General features: G+C 44.4%; 1 protein-coding gene across 1 annotated transcript in view; it reads left to right on the top strand.

Moving 5' to 3' along the window:
• Positions 1–19,276, top strand: part of LOC117351799 (START domain-containing protein 10-like) — an 82,718-nt gene extending 63,442 nt beyond the window's left edge. The window contains exons 4-6 of the mRNA XM_033927617.1: positions 2,088–2,205; positions 10,868–10,920; positions 19,046–19,276. Of these exons, the coding sequence (XP_033783508.1) occupies positions 2,088–2,205; positions 10,868–10,920; positions 19,046–19,276 (402 nt within the window). The remainder of the gene's footprint in view (positions 1–2,087; positions 2,206–10,867; positions 10,921–19,045) is intronic.
• Positions 19,277–19,572: the final 296 nt, after the last annotated feature.

Raw genomic sequence — 19,572 nt, 5'->3', positions numbered from 1 at the left:
CGCTTTGCAGTAGGCTTTTTTTAACCAATTATTGAGGCTGTTAATGATATTTTGCTAATTAACCTCCCCCCCCCCCTTTTTTTATTTAGAAAACCATAGAGTGGTTTTTAGCACCAGCTGTGGTTGTAACCGCTCCGACGCTCGTAGAACGTTAAAAACTGCAGCCAACGTTTTTTGTTTTTTTTTACTTCTAACAATGTAACTTTTCCCTTCCCCACTTTCTTCCTCACCATCACTACCAAGTATGTCTTGTTAAAGTCTGAATGTTCACGACCCCACTCGAAATATCATTTTTATTAGTATTACTTTTATCCTATTTTAATTTGTAAACCGGCTAGATACTTGTTGATGATCGGTATATTAAAATTTAATAAAACTTGAAACTTAAAAACCATGCTACAGTTTGTCAAAAGTGGGATAAGTTAGGCACCCATTATAGCAGCGTCCCGCAAACTTTCTCGAGCTGCGGCACACTAAAGGTAGTGGTCGTGGCTCGAGGCACCAGGAAGTGCGCGGATATCGCCGTGAGGACCTCACACGCATGCGTGACATCATCATGTCGATCTCTGCGTGTGTGTGAAGGCCCTCCAGGCGGGCCCCGAGATGCCAGTGGGGGGTACCGGAAGGGAAGAGGGCCAGAGAGAAGGATAGGCACTGATTGCCTACAGGATGTGCCTCTCGCCACGAGAGGCACATCCTGTAGGCAGTCTGCTGGCGCCCAGTGCCTCTCCTCCTCAGGAGGCACACTAGTGTCCGTTGGCACACAGTTTGCGATACACTGCTTTATAGAATCAGCTCCTAAGTGTATAATCCTGGATGGAGACCGCCCCAACTTTGTTAGCTGGGCTGAGAACTTTTCAGTGGCGCCTCATATCTAGTTTAGAATATAGGCTTCAACTCAGACCACAACATAAAAATAGTCGTAAACTCTAGCTGCAGTGTGCAAAGTTAGAGGTGAATATTCAGTGCCACCTGATATCCGGATATCAACATAGGCATCAGAATAGGGAGGGCCACAGCGGCCACAACCCTGTGTCAAAAAAAAATAAAAAAAACATGGAAGCAACCCTGCAGATCGGGTTGTTTGGCCCCCTCCAACCAAAGAGGTGCTCCATTGATAGTAGTATTCCTGTCCTACGTTAGCTGGATACTGGCACAGATTGTCGACAGTCTCCATCTTGGCACTATCTGGAAAGCACCGGGGAAGTCTGTAGGGATTTTCAGCAGCATTATCCACATAATGCTGCTGAAATGCTCTGAATGGCGTTAGTCAGTGCTGCTTATTCAGGTAGTGAAACATTGAATGAAATGAAACGGCAGAAAGTAAGACGTTTTCCTGAAGCAACCGTGGAGCGAAACATAGCGTTATGTCGCAGGCTTGCTGCATGGATATGTGAAGGGCTGAAGGTTCTTTGAACACATCTTGAGAAGATAAGTACTCTCTTTCATGTATAAAAGAAAGAAAGTAATTATACAGTGCATTATGGGAGGAAATATTCCTAAAATACTAGGTTGAAATTATGAAAAAGTAAAAAGAAAAAAATGGTCCAATGAAGATGTACATTGGATTCATGCTGACTAGCATTTGAACCCGAAGATTTCAAACACCTGAAGGTCCTGAAAAAAATATTAAGAGAACAAAAAGAAGACCCAATATTCCACAGTGAGAGCAAATCGAACGATGAGAACAAAAAAAAAAAAAATCTGTGGATGGGGATGTTCCGAGAGGTGATCTATTTATTACTCTTCACAATAAAACAAATAGAAGTTGATAGTCCAGATATGTTTGTCCTACCAGACCCTACACGGTCCATGTTTCGGCGAACACGCCTTCCTCAGGGGTCCGGGTGGATATAAAAATCTCATATAAAAAATGTAGACTATAAACAATATACGTGTCTTTGAACAAGTCACCAAATGACTGTTGTGCAGATGGAGCAGCGCAAAAAAAAACCCCGCTAGGCTAGACTTATTGTACAATTTAAAGAGATATAATTTAGTACAGTACAAGGATGCTACAGGAGATACTATTTGTCTTTGGACATCAAAAAGAACGTTTCCTAATCTTTTTGCTTTTCATTTTGCAGAAGTATCCTCCTCGAAAAGACTTTGTAAGGGCTGTATCTCTTCAGACAGGCTACTTAATCAAGGCTAGTGGACCCAGTAGCTGTATCCTCTATTACCTGACTCAGGTTGATCCCAGAGGTAAGTAATACAATGCAGTACATTTTGTTTTACTCACAGCTTTCTACCGCCCAAACTCATACTCAGTAATGTTTTCCCAGTTTTGCAGTGCACATCAAAAAACTGATATTACATAACTAGAGCTTTATGCTTATCTTCAGCCTCAGCACTTTACAATGAACTGGAGCTGTAATGACCCTACAGTAGAAGTTTGGAATATGCTTCATCTGAATAGGTACAAATATGGAGAAAGCTGAGTCCACATGAGTTAATACTAGATGCATTATCAACATGAGGAAGAATAATTTACCTGATACAGAAAGATTGGTTTTGATTTTTTCGAGCCCAACTTCTGCTACTCAGGTTGACAAAGGGTAGCACCCCATCCATCCATCACACAACAGCACCATCTAATGGTCAGATTCATGATCTACACTGGTCCAGAATTGGTCGTAAAACAACAAAACGATGGTGGAACAGAAGATCAGATGTATTAGTTTGGAGATTAATATGCGTTTTAAAAACAATCATTTTAAAAACAATCCGCAAAGGGTGTATACAGGCACAAGTGACCCACAAAATAAAAACCAAATAATGTATTCAATACAAATGACCCAACACGGGCCGTGTTTCAGCAAAATAAAAATGCCTTCCTCGGGGTTCTTAAGGGGTCCTTGGCTGTCTTAAATTATACAAACATAAATGTTACAAAACATCCAAGTAGCTAAGAGGCTACAAACAAACTGCACAGCACACAAGCTGTGTCACGACTGGACTAGAGGCAAGGGAGGAGAGGGTTAATAATGGGGAAAACCAACCTAGCGGTGAATGAAAGTTTACAGTTCCATAGCCTCAGTTCCAACCGAACCAGAAGCTCAAAACAGCAGGAGGAAGCTGTGCTGCGCGGTAAAAAATAACGAGAGCTAGGATTTGGAATAGTCGACTAACAGATGGAGATATTCTAGCCCAGGGGTAGGCAATTCCAGTCCTCGAGAGCAGGAGCCAGGTCAGGTTTTCAGGATATCCACCATGAATATGTATGAGATGGATTTGCATGCACTGCCTCTTTGAGTTGCAAATCTATCTGCATATTTATTGTGGATATCCTGAAAACCTGACCTGGCTCTTGACCTGACTGCTGTGCTCGACCCCACTAGCAGGCTTTTCTTGGCAGTGGTTGAACCCAAGGCAGTTACAGCATTTCAGTGTATCCGGCACCGAAATACAAGCAGTACCTGATGTTCCTAATGGGTCTTTTCTTCAAACGCGCATTAATTTGCTCCAGTTCTTTAATGTGAATGACACTATGCTTGGCACAGATCCCAGTACACTTCCCCCTCCGTATTCATGGGGGTTAGGGGCAGGGCCGGGCTGTGAATATTAAAAAACTGCGAATAATATTCGGGCCAGTTCTGCCCCTAACCCCCGCTTCCCCCAGATATTTTAAGCCTTGAAAGCACACCCCCCCCCTTAAGCATTACCTGGTGGTCTATCGGGTTTTCAGGCAGGAGCGATCTTCCCACGCTCCTGCTCCATGCGGATCACTCACAGGAAATGGCTGCCTTGAGCTCCCGTAGTCTCTCGAGCCATTTCCAGTGAGCGATCTGCACGGGGCAGGAGCATGGGAAGATCGCTCCTGTCCCGAAAACCCGCTAGACCACCAGGTAAGGCTTCATGGGGGGGGGGGGTGTTTCAGGGCTTAAAATAGCCCGATAAAAGAAAAAGTAATTTTAGTTTTAAAATTGTGAATAAGCGAATCCATAGATACGGAATTCGCAAATACGGAGGGGGAAGTGTAATATATATATATGAGATGATGGCCGAAAAAGAACAATCAGCCCATTCAGTCTGCCAAGTTATTCCTGTCCTCACTGCAAGGCTGTCTGCCAGCTACCTCCCACAGAGCATGATTGCATGAAAGATAGGGCAACAAAACTAGGCCGCAGCACTTGTTGCCCCTCCCCCCCCCCACACACACACGCATCCTCTCAGGACACCTGCAAGTACCACACAGACCTGCTGCTCTTTGACAATTGTGGATTTTATTAATGGATGCAGCCATAAATGACAAACTACAAACATCTTCAAAACAGCAAATACCAACATTTCAAAACCATTAACAGGGAACATTTTAGATACCACATCGTATTGCTGCATATTAATTCTTATAATAAGCAACTCATACGTGGATTGCCCAGCAATTCTTCTCCTGGGAGTGCTGTTCAAGCTATTCCTGCCTTCTCCCCAACCTCCCCCCCCCCCTATTTTGGAAATTTTCTGAAGATGGCGGAAACATACCACATTTAAATCAAAATAAAAGGCAAAGGTAATAAATAGTTTTTACCAAGTGAACATTCTTATGCTTTGTCTGACATGGTAATTTTTTTAAATGGCCACACACTAATGGCAGGAGTTGCGCTGCATGGTAATTGCCCAGCTTTGGAAAAGGGGGTGGTATCAAGTCGAGCCTCAGAAAGAAGGAGAAACGGTGGATTTTTAGGGCAAATACAGTGGAGCCCTACGGACTGAATGGAACAATTGAATGGCAAGCATTGTACGATTAAAAGAAGGGCTCGTCCCCCTCTAAGAATGGGTTTGTTTTCCAATTGGTTTGATGGAGTCAGCATCTTGTTTTAGAGTGGGTTCCATCTTGTAAAAATTAGTTCTCAATTTAGCCTCCCGCAGCAGCCGGATCATCCGCGAAACCAAAAGCCCTTGCTGAGAAAGGTGAAGAAGAGGAATGCGAGCCATTTGGCTGTTTTGGAAATTTGTGACGAGGATTGAGACTGGAAGAAGATTATCTGCGTGTCGATTTGGTTTATTGAAGGATGCTTGTTATTGCTGGGAACTCAGCGGACATGTTTCAAGCTCCTCTCCAAGGCGATACAGCTAAGTGACTGTGTTATTTTGGTTTGGAAATGAATTGAGAACTCTTAATATTGGTGATTGGATTTTGAAGAGTTAGCTTTCCCTGGTTTTGGGAGGGGATGGTTTTGTTAACCAGTTTTTTGGAGCAGACAGGTGTTTGTTTTTTCCTGTATAGTGTTCTGCTCCTTTTTTCTGGTTTTATAAGCCACGAATAGTTTTCTGGACTCCTTCAGAGCATAGTGGTTTGTTTGTTTGTTTATATCGCGCCCTCACCCAGGGCGGTTTACAAAATCCCATACAAAATCGACAATAAATTGCATAATTACAAAATTCCATACAAAAATACATACAAAATCGACAATAAGTACCATATTTCCCCATGTATAGGCTGTGGCCTATACATAGATTTTGCAAACCGGCCTAGTGGGTGCAGCTTGCTTAAATGGGGTGGCCTATACATGGAGCAATACAGCATCCCCCCCGCCTTAAATAGCTCCCTCACCGTAAATTACCTTGTGGACTGCCGCGCCTGCTTCCTCAAAACACGCTGTGCAGGGCAGGAGCGATATTTGCGATCTCAAGCCTCGCCCTGCACCCTCCCTGATTGGCTGCCGTTGTAAAAACTGATGGCAGGCAATCAGGAAGGGTATGGGAAGAGGCTTGAGATCGCAAACATCGTTCCTCTGCACAGCGTGTTTGGCGGAGGCAGCCAGCATGGAGGAGGTATTTGGGGGGGGAGGAGATGATACCCCCAGGTGGGCTGAGTCCTGAGAGCATGCAGGCCGCTCGTACTCCTGCACTGGGCGGGGGGCAGAAGGAGAGGAGATGATGGCCTGGGCAGGCGGGCTGGGCTCTGAGAGCGCGCAGCCGCTCACGCTCCTGCACTGGGCGGTTCCCGCTCTCCCAATCCCGTTTTCCTTCCACCAAGGGATGACCCACTACTGAAGCCGCCTCCATGTCCCGCTACGTTCCTGCCCAGTGACAGGACATTGCCTTTATGTACGAGTATAGGCCGCTCCATTGTATAGGCTGATTTAGTTTATTAAAGCTCTTAGATAAGCCGCGGTTGGTAACATGGGGCGGCTTATCTAAGAGTTTTTAAAACCCAAATTGGCATTTCCTGCGGCCTATACATGGGGAAATACAGTACACACACAATGCAAGACACTAATAACAACACAAAGCAAAAATACAAACAATAAAGTACATAAGTGACCAGCACCTTACTGTCATCATCTCCTCTTCATAAATAACACAGTCTCGTACCCTGTATTTCAACTGGCAAAAAAGATGCCATTTCAGCAATCTTTTAAAGTTCTGTACTGTATATTCTGTTGCCGGCGAATGTACTCAGGGAGTATACAATGGAGTATACTATCCCTAGACATTGTTAGACTCAGCTCTTTTACGGATGGAATTTGCAGCTCTAATTGCTCCTCAGATCAAAGTGGACGAGGCGGAACAGGTGGCAGAATGCTCTCAATGAGATGTTTAGGAGACAATTTGCGCAAGCACATATAGACCGTTACTAAAAACAAGCTCCCATCCCATTTAGGGGGAGTGTGGCCAAATCAGCCGAAGCCGTTGCAAGGGGGGATTAGGAAGGAGGGTTAGGGAGCGGCAGAGAGGGGCAGGCAAAAGATAGGGGAGGGGAGGGGTAGGCAGGAGGGCCAATCAAGGAAGAGAGGGACAGGAAGGGGAGAAAGGATAGCGGAGGGTGGAAGGGAAAGCGGTCTTTTAGCTCCGATACTGTGGAGAGAACATGAAAGAAGATCAATAAATGAATGAGCAAATTTATGTCTAGAATCGGGGGATTTTCATTACCGCATGAGCTGCTAGACAGTTGTCCGGGTGTTTACTGGCCGGATGGGGGTACACCTGTCCGACATTGGTTTGGATATATTTATCAGTACACTTCAAGATGACATAGAGGCTATGTTGCTATGTTCGGGCCGCAGCCATGACACTTGAGGGGAACCCGCGATAAGCGAGATTTCGCTATCCCGGGTAGTGGAGGATACCAGATAGGGGTCATAGGCATAGCATATGAATAACAGAGAAACACCTTTGCATATGTTAAGGAAAAGGGGCATGTCTCCTTGCTCGGACGGCGGGGAGCCCAGGCCATGGTATTCACGGCAAAGTACATATGGAAAGGACCCATCCTTGAACGGGCTGGGTCAGGGAGAGGAGTGGGAAGCTTGTACGGTACCCCACAATGTAAGCTGATGGAGAGGCATATGCTGTGCACCTGATCATGTGGGTGTTATGTTGCATAGCAGTAACAAGTGATATGTACATAGAGTGGTATGTTATGTTCATATATTCAGTCTTGATGTAAAACTGATTGCTGTACGGTGTCAGGTCAAAAGCGCGCCGGGACAAAGGTGCGAGCAGACAACTGAGCGCAGCATGGAGGCGCGCGCCGAAGAAAAAGACTGTTTTTAGGGGCTACGATGGGGGGTGGGGGGAACCCCCCCACTTTACTTTATACAGATCGCGCCGCGTTGTGGGGGGTTGTAACCCCCCACATTTTACTGAAAACTTAACTTTTTCCCTGTTTTTAGGGAAAAAGTTACGTTTTCACTAAAATGTGGGGGGTTACAACCCCCCAAACCCCTCACAATGCCGCCGCGATCTGAATTAAGTAAAGTGTGGGGGGGGCTCCCCAACAAAAACCCCCATCGCAGCCCCTAAAAACAGTCTTTTTCTTCGGCGCGCGCCTCCATCTTGCGCTCAGTTGTCGGCGTTACTGTCTATGAACCTTGCTGTACATGATCTGTTGTATTGTACAGTTATGGCTGTGGTCAAAATAAATTCCACACACTTGTTGACGAACACTGGAGTATTGTGATGTGATTGACAGTGGGGCTGGGCTAGAGCAACAAGTGCCGAGTGCCTGATTTGATAGCTTAAAGCAACATATACCAGCATCTGTGCTTTTTGAGGCTTGTTTGTAATTTGTTGTTATGAATTATAATTCGTTCCCAATGCAGGAAAATTAACTTACAGAGCGCACGATATAATTAATGGAATTTTTTTTTTTTTTGAAAATCAGGGTTTTTATGGCCACGGTAAAAATGACCCTAGAACACAAGGGTGACCTATGTAAGGGAATGCTAAGGCCAGTTTTTACCACAGCTTTGTAAAAGGACCACTTATTTCAATTTTAATTTATTATTTCTAGCCTGCCTTTGTCCAAGGCAGATTACAAAGGATGCATACATAATACAAGATGTGGTAAGAGTGGATAGCGTAGCAGGTTTTAAGAAAGGTTTGGACAAGTTCCTGGAGGAAAAGTCCATAGTTATTCAGAAAGACATGGGTGAAACCACTGCTTGCCCTGGATTGGTAGCATGGAATATTGCTACTCCTTGGGTTTTGGCCAGGTACTATTGACCTGGATTGGCCACCGTGAGAACAGGCTTGATGGACCATTGGCTTGACCCAGTAAGGCTATTCTTATATTCTTATGATTCGTTTATTTATTCACTCTTAATTTAGGGTTTTGAAGCACCTCTAGTAGGAGGAGTGATGACTCAATGTAGCATGTCGTAATTAAAAAGCACAACAGACATAAAATGAATCAGATAAACTACAAATAGGTTTCACAGTGCCACCCTATCAATCCCAAACATAGCAGCACTGCCAAGTCAAACATGCAAACCATTTGATCATAAGCCACACATTCAGAGATGTATGTAAGCAGATACTGTTCTAAAACACATGAGAAATAGGCATCTATATGTGATGTGCAGGCTTATATGTCCATATTCTGAATCATTTTCTGTCCAAACCGACGTTAAAAAAATCTAAAATTGGATGGGGGGAAGTGAAAACTGCACATTACCAATGATGATGTTATCATAACAAAAAAGTGAAAGAAAATGAACAAAATGAAAGTTCCTTTACACAATTCTGCAGATACGTCCTGTGATGTATTTAAATGTCTCAATCATGTCTCCCCTCTCCCTACGTTCTTCTAGAGTGTAGAGCTGTAGTTTGTTTAGTCTCGTACGAGGAGAAACTAAACAAACTACAGCTCTACACTCTAGAAGAACGTAGGGAGAGGGGAGACATGATTGAGACATTTAAATACATCACAGGACGTATCGAGGTGGAAGATGATATCGTCTTTCTCAGGGGACCCTCTGCCACTAGAGGGCATCCGCTCAAACTCAGAGGCGGGAAATTTCATGGCAACATCAGGAAGTACTTCACAGAAAGAGTGGTTGACCGTTGGAATGAGCTTCCAGCGCAGGTGATCGAGGCCAGCAGCGTGCTGGACTTTAAGAATAAATGGGATACCTATGTGGGATCCCTACGAGGGTCGAGCTGGAATATCGGTCGCTAGGTATAGACTTAAGAGGATGGGTCAGTAGGGTGGGCAGACTTGATGGGCTATAGCCCTTTTCTGCCGTCATCTTCTATGTTTCTATGTTTCTATAAAGAGGAAAGGAGTGTCCCGATCATCGACTTGGCAAGGATGTCAGCATCTCTCCTCTCTTGGTGCAAGGAACTCTCTTAAATGCATTCCTCCCCTTCACTATATCTCTTCTAGTTGTCATTCATAGCAAGCGGGCTCTTCCCCCACTGCTCTCGCTGGCCTCAGCCCTCCCTCTGATGCTACTTCCTGTTCGGGACCAGGAAGTAACATCAGAGGGCAGGCTCAGCCAGCACGAGCAGCAGGTATGAGACCCTGCTCATTGCTAGTGACAATCAGAAGAGGTACAAAGACCCACCACCACCAGAGGGGCATGCTGGGGGCCTCTGCCCCAGGCGCCACCACCTCTCGCTAAGCCACTGCATAAGAAATTATATGAAATGAAAATTATTGGGCTTTACACTCCTAGTCATATATGGCAGACTGCTTATGGAAACTAATTCCATAGTAAAAGCCCAAGTAAAAGTAAAACCATGGACGCTATCTAATATAATAAAAGGCTACTCGCGCATGCGCACTCCCATCTGCGTGTTCCGTTTTCCATGCACTGTAGGGCACTGCAGGTAGGAGTGTACATACGCCAGAATCCCCCCCCCCGAGGCAGATGTCATCGTCGGCTGTTGGTGGCGGATGTTGGCCGCGGCTGATGTCGGCCGGTGGCGGCTGTCGGCCGCAGCGGCGGCAGGCCACGGCGGACAAGAGCTACAGTAAAAATAATTAAGTGCCAACTTCTAAGACCACAAACCCGAGACTCACAGGATAAAACTAAAAAAAAGGGAGACAGAATCCCACCACGTGTCAGCTTGAATAGAAACCTCCAACACCTGCCCCAAAAATGCCAAAGAACTGTTTAGAAGAATGATAAGTAAAGTCCTTAAGATCTGGATGTAACACATGCTACAGAATGACCAATCCCTACTGATTCAAAAAACTATGCAACTTAACCCGATCAGCCTGTCCATTATTTACCGCCTGGGCACATGCACACACACAGGGAAGTGGTGGGAGAGAAATGGTGCTGCATAGGAGGCAGGGAGAGAGACAGACAGATAGAAGGAAAAAAGAAAGCCACAGGGGCAGGGAGAGACACAGAAAGATAGACAGACAAAGGGGGCCAGGGGGAGAGAGAGACAGAAATAAAGACACACAGGCATATATTCTAGCACCCGTTAATGTAACGGGCTAAAATACTAGTTGAGGTTAATATTCTGTACAAAGAGCAAAACTATCTCCAAAAGGTTTAGTTAACCATGTGTACCAGTCTATCTGAGGTGCTTTCAGAAGTATTTGTGGGATTGAAAGGTGCTTTTTCTGTCACAATGTATTGAATACAAAGTAAGTTGCTAACCACGGATGTGTGCTCGCTCCTAGGCTCTTTACCAAAATGGGTGGTGAATAAAGTCTCCCAGTTTGTGGCCCCAAAGGTAAGAAAATCTCTGTATTTTTTCAGTCATTTTTATTAAATATAGGCAGTCCCCAGGTTAAGAACGAGTTCCGTTTTTAAAACCATTCTGAAGTTGAATTTGTATGTAACTTCAATCATGTGTGTATGTATGTTCTCCAGTACACGCAGCTCATGATTGGTGAGGCCCGACTTTAGTGCAGGAAGAGGCGGTCGGAGCATACTATGAGTGATTTCCTTCACTTGCCGGTGCTCCGGCTGCTCTCTCCTGCCCGGTCATTCGAGGTCAGAAAATACCGCGAATGACCGGGGGAGAACTGTATACCTAACTCCTTTAAAATTGGAAACTGTAGAAAAATGGATGATGAACCACAAGTTAAAACTGAATGCGGAGAAAACCAAATTCCTACTACTAGAGAAGGAACAAAAACCATCCCTAACAGAACTAGATATAAACACAATCAAATATCCAATACAGAATACTTTCAAAATTCTGGGAACACACCTAGACAGAGGCTGCACAATGCAAACACAAATACACAAAACCATAAAAAAAGCATTCTTCACCATGCGAAACCTAAGAAAAATAAGAAAATTCTTTTCCAAAGAACACTTCAAGATCATTGTACAATCCCTCATACTCAGCTCCTTAGATTACTGCAACAGCCTCTACCTACCTTGCCCAAATACTATGATAAAACAACTACAGACCGTTCAGAACACAGCTATCAGACTCATCTACTCCCTCAGCAAATTCGACCACGTCACACCTGCCTATGTAGACTCTCACTGGCTTCCGATAAAAGCAAGAACTCAATTCAAACTCTACTGCTTACTTTTCAAAGTAACCCATGGTATGGCCCCCAATTACCTGAACAACCGTCTTTGCCGCTACCGACTACCCAGATCAAGAAGAACTCAGAATCTTTTCACCTTCCCCCCTCATAATGATACCCGACGTAAGAAACTTTACGACAGCCTTCTAGCAACTCAGGCAGCGAAAATTGACCCCACCATCACCAAACTGATGATCAAAACAACAGACATCAAAGTGTTTCGGAAAGAAATCAAAACATTTCTTTTCAAAAAACACGTCCTTACTTAATATTCCACCCCAATCGCACATGCACTCTCCCCAGCAAATAACACACTAGTCATCCCCTTGAACCTCATTTACAAAAAATATCCAAACTCCTAAATAAGCATCTCCCTTAGGTATCCATTTAACCTTCTCCTAAATAAGCATCTCCCTTAGGTATCCACTTAACTGATTCCTTCAAAGTTAGGTATCTTTCTTCAGTTGCCTACATTGTTTTCCCCACTGAACCTTGTAACTACTTGAACCCTGTCAAGTTATTCTATCGATAAATCCAGATATCTTATACTTGTATTTCTATACCACAACATGTAATTTACTTAAATCGTTGTAATGTAATTCTCTCAGTAATGTCCTGATCTCTTTTAACTGTAATCCGCTTAGAACCGCAAGGCACAGGCGGAATAGAAATCACAAATGTAATGTAATGTATACCTAATTCCTTTAAAATTAACAAAACATTTACAAGGAAATCTGAGTACTCAATTTTAAGACCTGAGGTCGCAGAAGTAAATCCTTCTCCTCTCTCTTCCTATATTTTTATGCTTTGTAAATCGTGTCAAGCTCCACCTCCGTGGAGATGATGCGGTATATAAACTTAAGGCTTAGTTTAGTTTAGTTTAGGAATTGCTTCCTTATCTTTTAAATTATTTGAGCTACATCTGGCTACATTCTTATCTTTTGATTCAAGAAGGGTTTATCTTGAAAAACATCTTCACCAGCCAGTCCCTATCCAAGTCTAAAGCTAATTGTAGAAAAAGGGTAACTAAAGACACCTGCTCAGAATCTGACTTTTCTAGAATATTCGTCAAATCCAAAATATCAAATGCAGGATCTTGTTCTTCGGCAGTCTTTTTCTTTCCATTAGTATGGTAGTTCAACGTTGTTTTCATCATTTATGAATGACCAGATCGCTAGCCAAACTCCTGGAACCTGCATCTTTAAACGATCTAATTCTCTCCCTAGTAATCTCTTGTATAGATTATTGTAATGCTCTGTTTAAGGGCACAACAAAAAAGGAAATCAGGTGACTACAAATTGTACAGAATACTGCCGTAAAAATCATATTCAACGCTACAAAATACGATCATGTATCACCCCTTCTTTACAAAGCTCATTGAACATAAGAACATAAGAAGCGCCATCTCCGGATCAGACCTTCGGTCCATCAAGTCTGGCGATCCGCACACGCGGAGGCCCTGCCCGATGTATACCAGGCGTAATTTTAGTCACCCATATCCCTCTATGCCTCTCGTAAGGAGATGTGCATCTAGCTTGCTTTTGAATCCTAGGACGGTCGATTCCGCAATAATCTCCTCTGGGAGAGTATTCCAGGTGTCCACCACTCTCTGCATGAAGCAGAATTTCCTGATATTTGTCCTGAACCTGCCCCCCCCCCCTTAGCTTCATTCCATGTCCTCTTGTCCGTGTCAAGTTGGACAATGTAAATAATTTTTTCTGCTCTATTTTGTCGATTCCTTTCAGTATTTTGAAGGTCTCGATCATATCCCCTCGCAGTCTCCTTTTCTCAAGGGAGAACAATTCCAGTCTCTTAAGTCGATCTTTGTATTCCAGTTTCTCCATCCCTTTTATTAGTTTCGTTGCTCGTCTCTGCACCCTCTCCAGCAGTTTTATATCCCTTTTTAGGTTGGGAGACCAATGTTGGACGCAGTATTCCAAGTGGGGTCTGACCATTGCCCTATAAAGCGGCATTATGACCCTCTCCGATCTACTCGTGATTCCCTTCTTTATCATGCCCAACATTCTATTTGCTTTCTTTGCCGCCACCGCACATTGTGCTGACGGTTTCAGGGTCCCTGTTGAGCAAAGAATAAATTGTAAAATTCTTTTGTTGACATTTAAAACCCGTTTAAGTAACCAACCTGAATTTATTAACAGTTTAATCATACCTTACTGTCCATCTAAAGCCCTTTGCTCTAAGTCTCAAAATCTCAACGATTCCTTCTTTAAAGCACATCAATACTATTAGATCTAATAATTTCATGGTGACCGCCTCTTCCCTTTGGAAGTAAGAAATTGCCTCCGCTGGGTCAGACCAGAGGTCCATCGCCCCAGCAGTCTGCTCCCGCGACGGCCCAACAGGTCCATGACCTGTAAGGTGATCCTTGTCTAAAACCCTTTATTCCCCTTTATGCTTCTATCTATACCCTTTCCTAATCCTATCTCTACCTCTATCTGTATCCCTCAATCCCCGCATCCTTCAGGAATTTATCCAATCCTTCTTTAAAACCCCATAGTGTACTCTGTCCTATCACAACCTCCGGAAGCGCATTCCAGGTGCCCACCACCCTCTTGAGTGAAAAAGAACTTCCTAGTATTGGTTCTAAACCTGTCCCCTTTCAATTTCTCCGAGTGCCCCCTTGTTCTTGTGGTTCCCAATAGGCTGAAGAATCTGTCCCTCTCTACCTTCTCTATGCCTTTCAGGATCTTGAAAGTCTCTATCATGTCTCCTCTGAGTCTCCGCTTTTCCAGGGAGAAAAGCCCCAACCTTTCTAACCTGTCTGCATATGAAAAGTTTTCCATACCTTTTATAATTTTCGTCGCTCTTCTCTGAACCCTCTCTAGTATCGCCATGTCCTTCTTAAGGTACGGTGATCAATATTGGAATTCCACCCCTAATCATCTCCGTTCAGAAGTATCACTTCCTCATTTTTTTTTTTTTTTTAAGTTCAGTATGTTTTAAAAACATTCTTATTTCACGACGCTTTTGCACACCTAATTGCCCTTATTAGGGCTAAATTTTATTTTATTTTCAGATTCCCCTCCTACCGTATGTTCACTTTACTTTGACTATTGTAGTCTTCTGTACTTATTTGTACACCACTTAGAAGTTTGATTGAGCGGTATAAATTTTTTTTAATAAACTTGAAAACATTTTTTTCTTTAGAATATGCTATTCTGATCCCGAAACAATTGAATGCACATTTCTATGAAGTAATATCCCAAACCAGTAAAATAAACAAAAGATGACCGGGGTCTGCGTCACACCCCCTCAGATAGTGTATTCTTGTAGAACTACTTTCTGAAAATCAATATTGTTGTTCGTTCCTGCCTCCTTAAATGAATGCTTGGCAGAGTTTTCAAAGGCAATATTGCACAATACAGGACACAAAAATCAATGTCAGGTAAGACAAATAAATACTAGCAAGCAAGCTGAAATTCTGAATGGAGGGTTAAGTTTGCAATCTAAACTAACCCCAAGCTGCCTAAGTGAAGAACAGTAAGATAGAGTGGATATTATTTGTGGCGGTCAAGTAGAACAAGAAACCCTAGGCACCTCTGGTATCATAAAGCAGTGACTTGCAACACAGCCCCTTGGGGCTCACCTAGCCAGTTGGCCTTTCAGGATATCCACAATCAAAAACATAAGATAGATTTGCATACAGAGGAAGCAGTTCATGTACACTTCTCCCTCCGTATCCACGGGGGTTAGGGGCAGAGCTGGCCCAGCAACATTAAAAAACCGTGAATAATATTCGGGCCGGCTCTGACCCACCCAACGCTTCCCCCGGCATCCCTTATGCCTTATGTGGTGGTCTAGTGGGTTTTCGGGGCAGGAGCGATGTTCCTACACTCCTGCCCCGTACAGATCACTCATAGGAAATGGCTGCCGTGAGCTCCCGTCGTAGTCTCGAGTCCATTCCAGGAACCCCCGCGAATCTCATAAAACCGTGAATATGGTTTTTCATGGGAGAGCCTGAAGAGGGCAGCGGGAGAGGGCAGCAGGAGAGCTGTGAGTGCAGGAAATCACTCGCGGTATGCTCCAACCGCCTCTTCCTGCACTAAGTCGGGCCTTATCCAATCAGGAGCTCCGTGTCAAAGCAGCTCCTGATTGGATAAGGCCCGGCTTAGTGCAGGAAGAGGCGGTCAGAGCGTACCGCGAGTGATTTCCTGCACTCGCGGCGCTCCGGCTGTTCTCTCCTGCCTCTCCCGCTGCCCTCTCCTTGTCGGCGGTTCACGGTCAGAAAATACCGCGAATGACCGGGACCGCGAACCGCCGACCTGGAACGACTGGGGGAACACTGTATCACCCTTTCCATGAATAAGTATTTCCTCAGGTTACTTCTGGGTCTGTAACCTTTCATCTTCATTCTACGCCCCTTTCATTCTGGAGCTTCCTTTCAATTGAAAAAGACTTAGCTCCTGGGTATTTATATCTTAGAGGTATTTAAATGCCTCTTTCATATCTTCCCATTCTGCCTTTTTTTTCCAAAGTATACATATTGAGATCTTTAAGTCTGTCCCCATATGCTTTAGAGCAGTGTCTCGCAAACTTTGTCAAGCCACAGCACACTAAGTGTAGTGGCCATGACTCGAGGCATCCAGAAGTGCGTGGATGTCAACATGATGGCATTACGCGCATGCATGATGTCATCACATTGACCTCTGCGCTTACGCGAAGGCCCTATAGATGAGCGCTGACCCGCTAGTGGGGGGGGGGGTTTGCTGGAAGGGAAGACATGCGGAGAGGAAAAGAGGTGCTGGCACCTGCTGATTACCTACAGAACGTGCCTCTCGCAAGAGGCACGTCCTGTAGGCAGTCAGCCAGCGTCTCCCCTCCTCCCTGGCACCTCTAGCACATCTGAAATCTCGGAAGACACACTACTATGCCACGGCACACAGTTTGCGATACAGTGCTTTAGAGTAAAGACCACTGACCATTTTAATAGCCATCCTCTGGATCAACTCCATCCTGTCTACATCTTTTTTAAAGGTTCAGTCTCCAGAATTATACAGTACACTTCTCCCTCCGTATTCGCTGTGATAGGGGATTAACAGAACCGCAAATACTGAAAAACCGCAAATAACTGTTTTATATGTTATTTGCTGTTTTCTATTAAAATCCATCGTGAATAGGGTGAAACCGCGAATAACATGGTGGGAGACCTGGCCTGTTCCTGAAGGAGAGGCAAATCATGGTGAAGAAAGTGCTGGGAATCAGCGATTTTCTCTGTAAATGCTTGGAATCAGCAATTTCATCTATGCAAAGTGATGTAATGGGGGGAGGAGCCAGCAAGCTAAAAACCGCAAATAATTGAAACCGCGAATACGGAGGGAGAAGTGTATTCTCAATGAGGTCTTATCAAATGCATTATCACCTCCTTTTCCCTGCTAGCCATTCCTCTCCCTACGCACTCAAGTATCCGCAGTTGAAGGCAACACAAAGCACAGAAGACCCGTTTCAGAATTTTGAGTTCACACCAGGTGAAGTTTACAGTGAACTGGCAAGACTCAAGGTGAACAAAGCCATGGGACCAGACAATTTGCACCCAAGAGTGCTCAGAGAATTGAGCGATGTCCTGGCGAAACCGTTGGCTGAGCTATTCAATCTCTCCCTAAGTAAGGGGAAAGTTCCCCTGGACTGGAAATTAGCTAATGTCGTTCCTCTGCATAAAAAGGGTTGCAGGGCAGAGGCTGCGAATTATAGACCGGTGAGTCTCACATCAATAGTGTGCAAACTCATGGAAACACTAATTAAAAGCAAATTGGACACGATCTTGAATGAAGGGAATCTTCGGGATCCCAGTCAGCATGGATTCACCAAGGGTAGGTCCTGCCAATCCAATCTCATCAGCTTCTTTGACTGGGTAACAAGAAAGTTGGACTTGGGAGAGTCTTTGGATGTCGTGTACCTGAACTTCAGTAAAGCTTTTGACAGTGTCCCACACCGCAGGCTGCTAAGCAAGATGGAATCGATGGGGCTAGGCGAGACACTAACTGCATGGGTCAATGATTGGCTGAGTGGCAGACTTCAGAGGGTGGTGGTTAATGGTACCCTCTCTAAAACATCAGAGGTGACCAGTGGAGTGCCGCAGGGCTCGGTCCTGGGTCCACTCCTTTTCAACATATTCATAGGGGATCTGACTCAAGGGCTTCAAGGTAAAATAACACTATTCGCCGATGACGCCAAACTATGTAATATAGTAAGTGAATGCAGTTTACAGAATTATATGGCGCAGGACCTGCTTACATTGGAAAGTTGGTCCTCAACCTGGCAGCTAGGCTTCAATGTTAAGAAATGTAAGGTCATGCACCTCGGAAGCGGAAATCCATGCAGGACGTACTTCTTGAACGGAGAAACTTTAACTAGGACTTCAGCAGAACGAGATTTAGGAGTAATCATCAGTGCAGACATGAAAACTGCCAATCAAGTGGAGAAGGCTTCATCTAAGGCAAGGCAGATATTGGGTTGTATCAATAGAAGTTTCGTCAGCCGAAAGCCTGAAGTCATAATGCCGTTGTACAGGGCCATGGTGAGACCTCATCTGGAGTACTGTGTGCAATTCTGGAGGCCACATTACAGTAAAGATGTGCGCAGAATTGAATCGGTTCAACGGACGGCCACCAGGATGATCTCAGGGCTCAAGGGTCTCTCGTACGAAGAGAGACTGAACAAATTGCAGCTCCACACTCTTGAGGAACGTAGGGAGAGGGGAGACATGATCGAAACATTTAAGTACCTCACGGGACGTGTCGAAGTGGAAGATGATATTTTCTTTCTCAAGGGACCTTCGGCCACAAGAGGGCACCCGCTCAAACTCAGGGGCTGAAAATTTTATGGCGACACCAGAAAGTATTTCTTCACAGAGAGAGTGGTTGATCATTGGAACAAGCTTCCAGTGCAGGTGATCGAGGCAGACAGCGTGCCAGACTTTAAGAATAAATGGGATACCCATGTGGGATCCCTGCGAGGGTCAAGATAAGAAAATTGGGTTATTAGGGCATAGACAGGGGGTGGGTAAGCAGAGTGGGCAGACTTGATGTGCTGTAGCCCTTTTCTGCCGTCATCTTCTATGTTTCTATGTTTCTAGCTTTCATCGTTATCTTTTCTATCTGTTTGGCTACTTTCTAAACTCATCACATACGATCACCCCTAAACCCCCACTCCTCTTATATATACAAAAGTACTTCACCCCCTAAACTGCCATATTCATGCAGAGTTTGGAGAGCGTGCAAAAAAAAAAAATACATCTGAGGCAAAATCATTTCCGATACACATGTTGCTCAACCTGTCTTAAATGTTTTGCAGGCTATGAAAAAAATATATAAAGCCGGTTTGAAGTACACAGAATGGAAACGGAAGCACAACCCTGAGTTCAAGCCCTGGGTGTACCCAGAGCAAAATACACTACCAAGCGTTGATTTAGCCGATCTAGCTATACAACATGCACATGAATTGGAAAACATTGATGAAAGTGGCGTGTCTGAAGAGAAGATGCACATCAGTGATGAAGAAGATGGTTATTCTAAGGAAGCATAATGGAAGCCATTTCTGACTGCTTTTCTCTCTCCAAGCATCCAAATTGTTTTTGCTGTTTCAGTAACATTACGTCTTTGCCAGTCATCTTCTGCCTGCCCTTGTCATGTTTCTCTATGCGTTATCTCACCTCAGTTTTATGCACAGTCTAGGCCAGACATGGGCAACTCTGGTCCTCGAGGGCCGGAATCCAAATCGGGTTTCAAATCGGGTTTTCAGGATTTCCCCAATGAATATGCATGAGATCTATTTGCATGCACTGCTTTCAATGTATATTCATTGGGGAAATCCTGAAAACC

Source organism: Geotrypetes seraphini, chromosome 18, assembly GCF_902459505.1.
Source record: "Geotrypetes seraphini chromosome 18, aGeoSer1.1, whole genome shotgun sequence".
Taxonomy (NCBI): domain Eukaryota; kingdom Metazoa; phylum Chordata; class Amphibia; order Gymnophiona; family Dermophiidae; genus Geotrypetes; species Geotrypetes seraphini.
The sequence above is the reverse complement of the archived record's forward strand: the minus strand, read 5'-3'. Positions and strand labels throughout refer to the sequence as shown.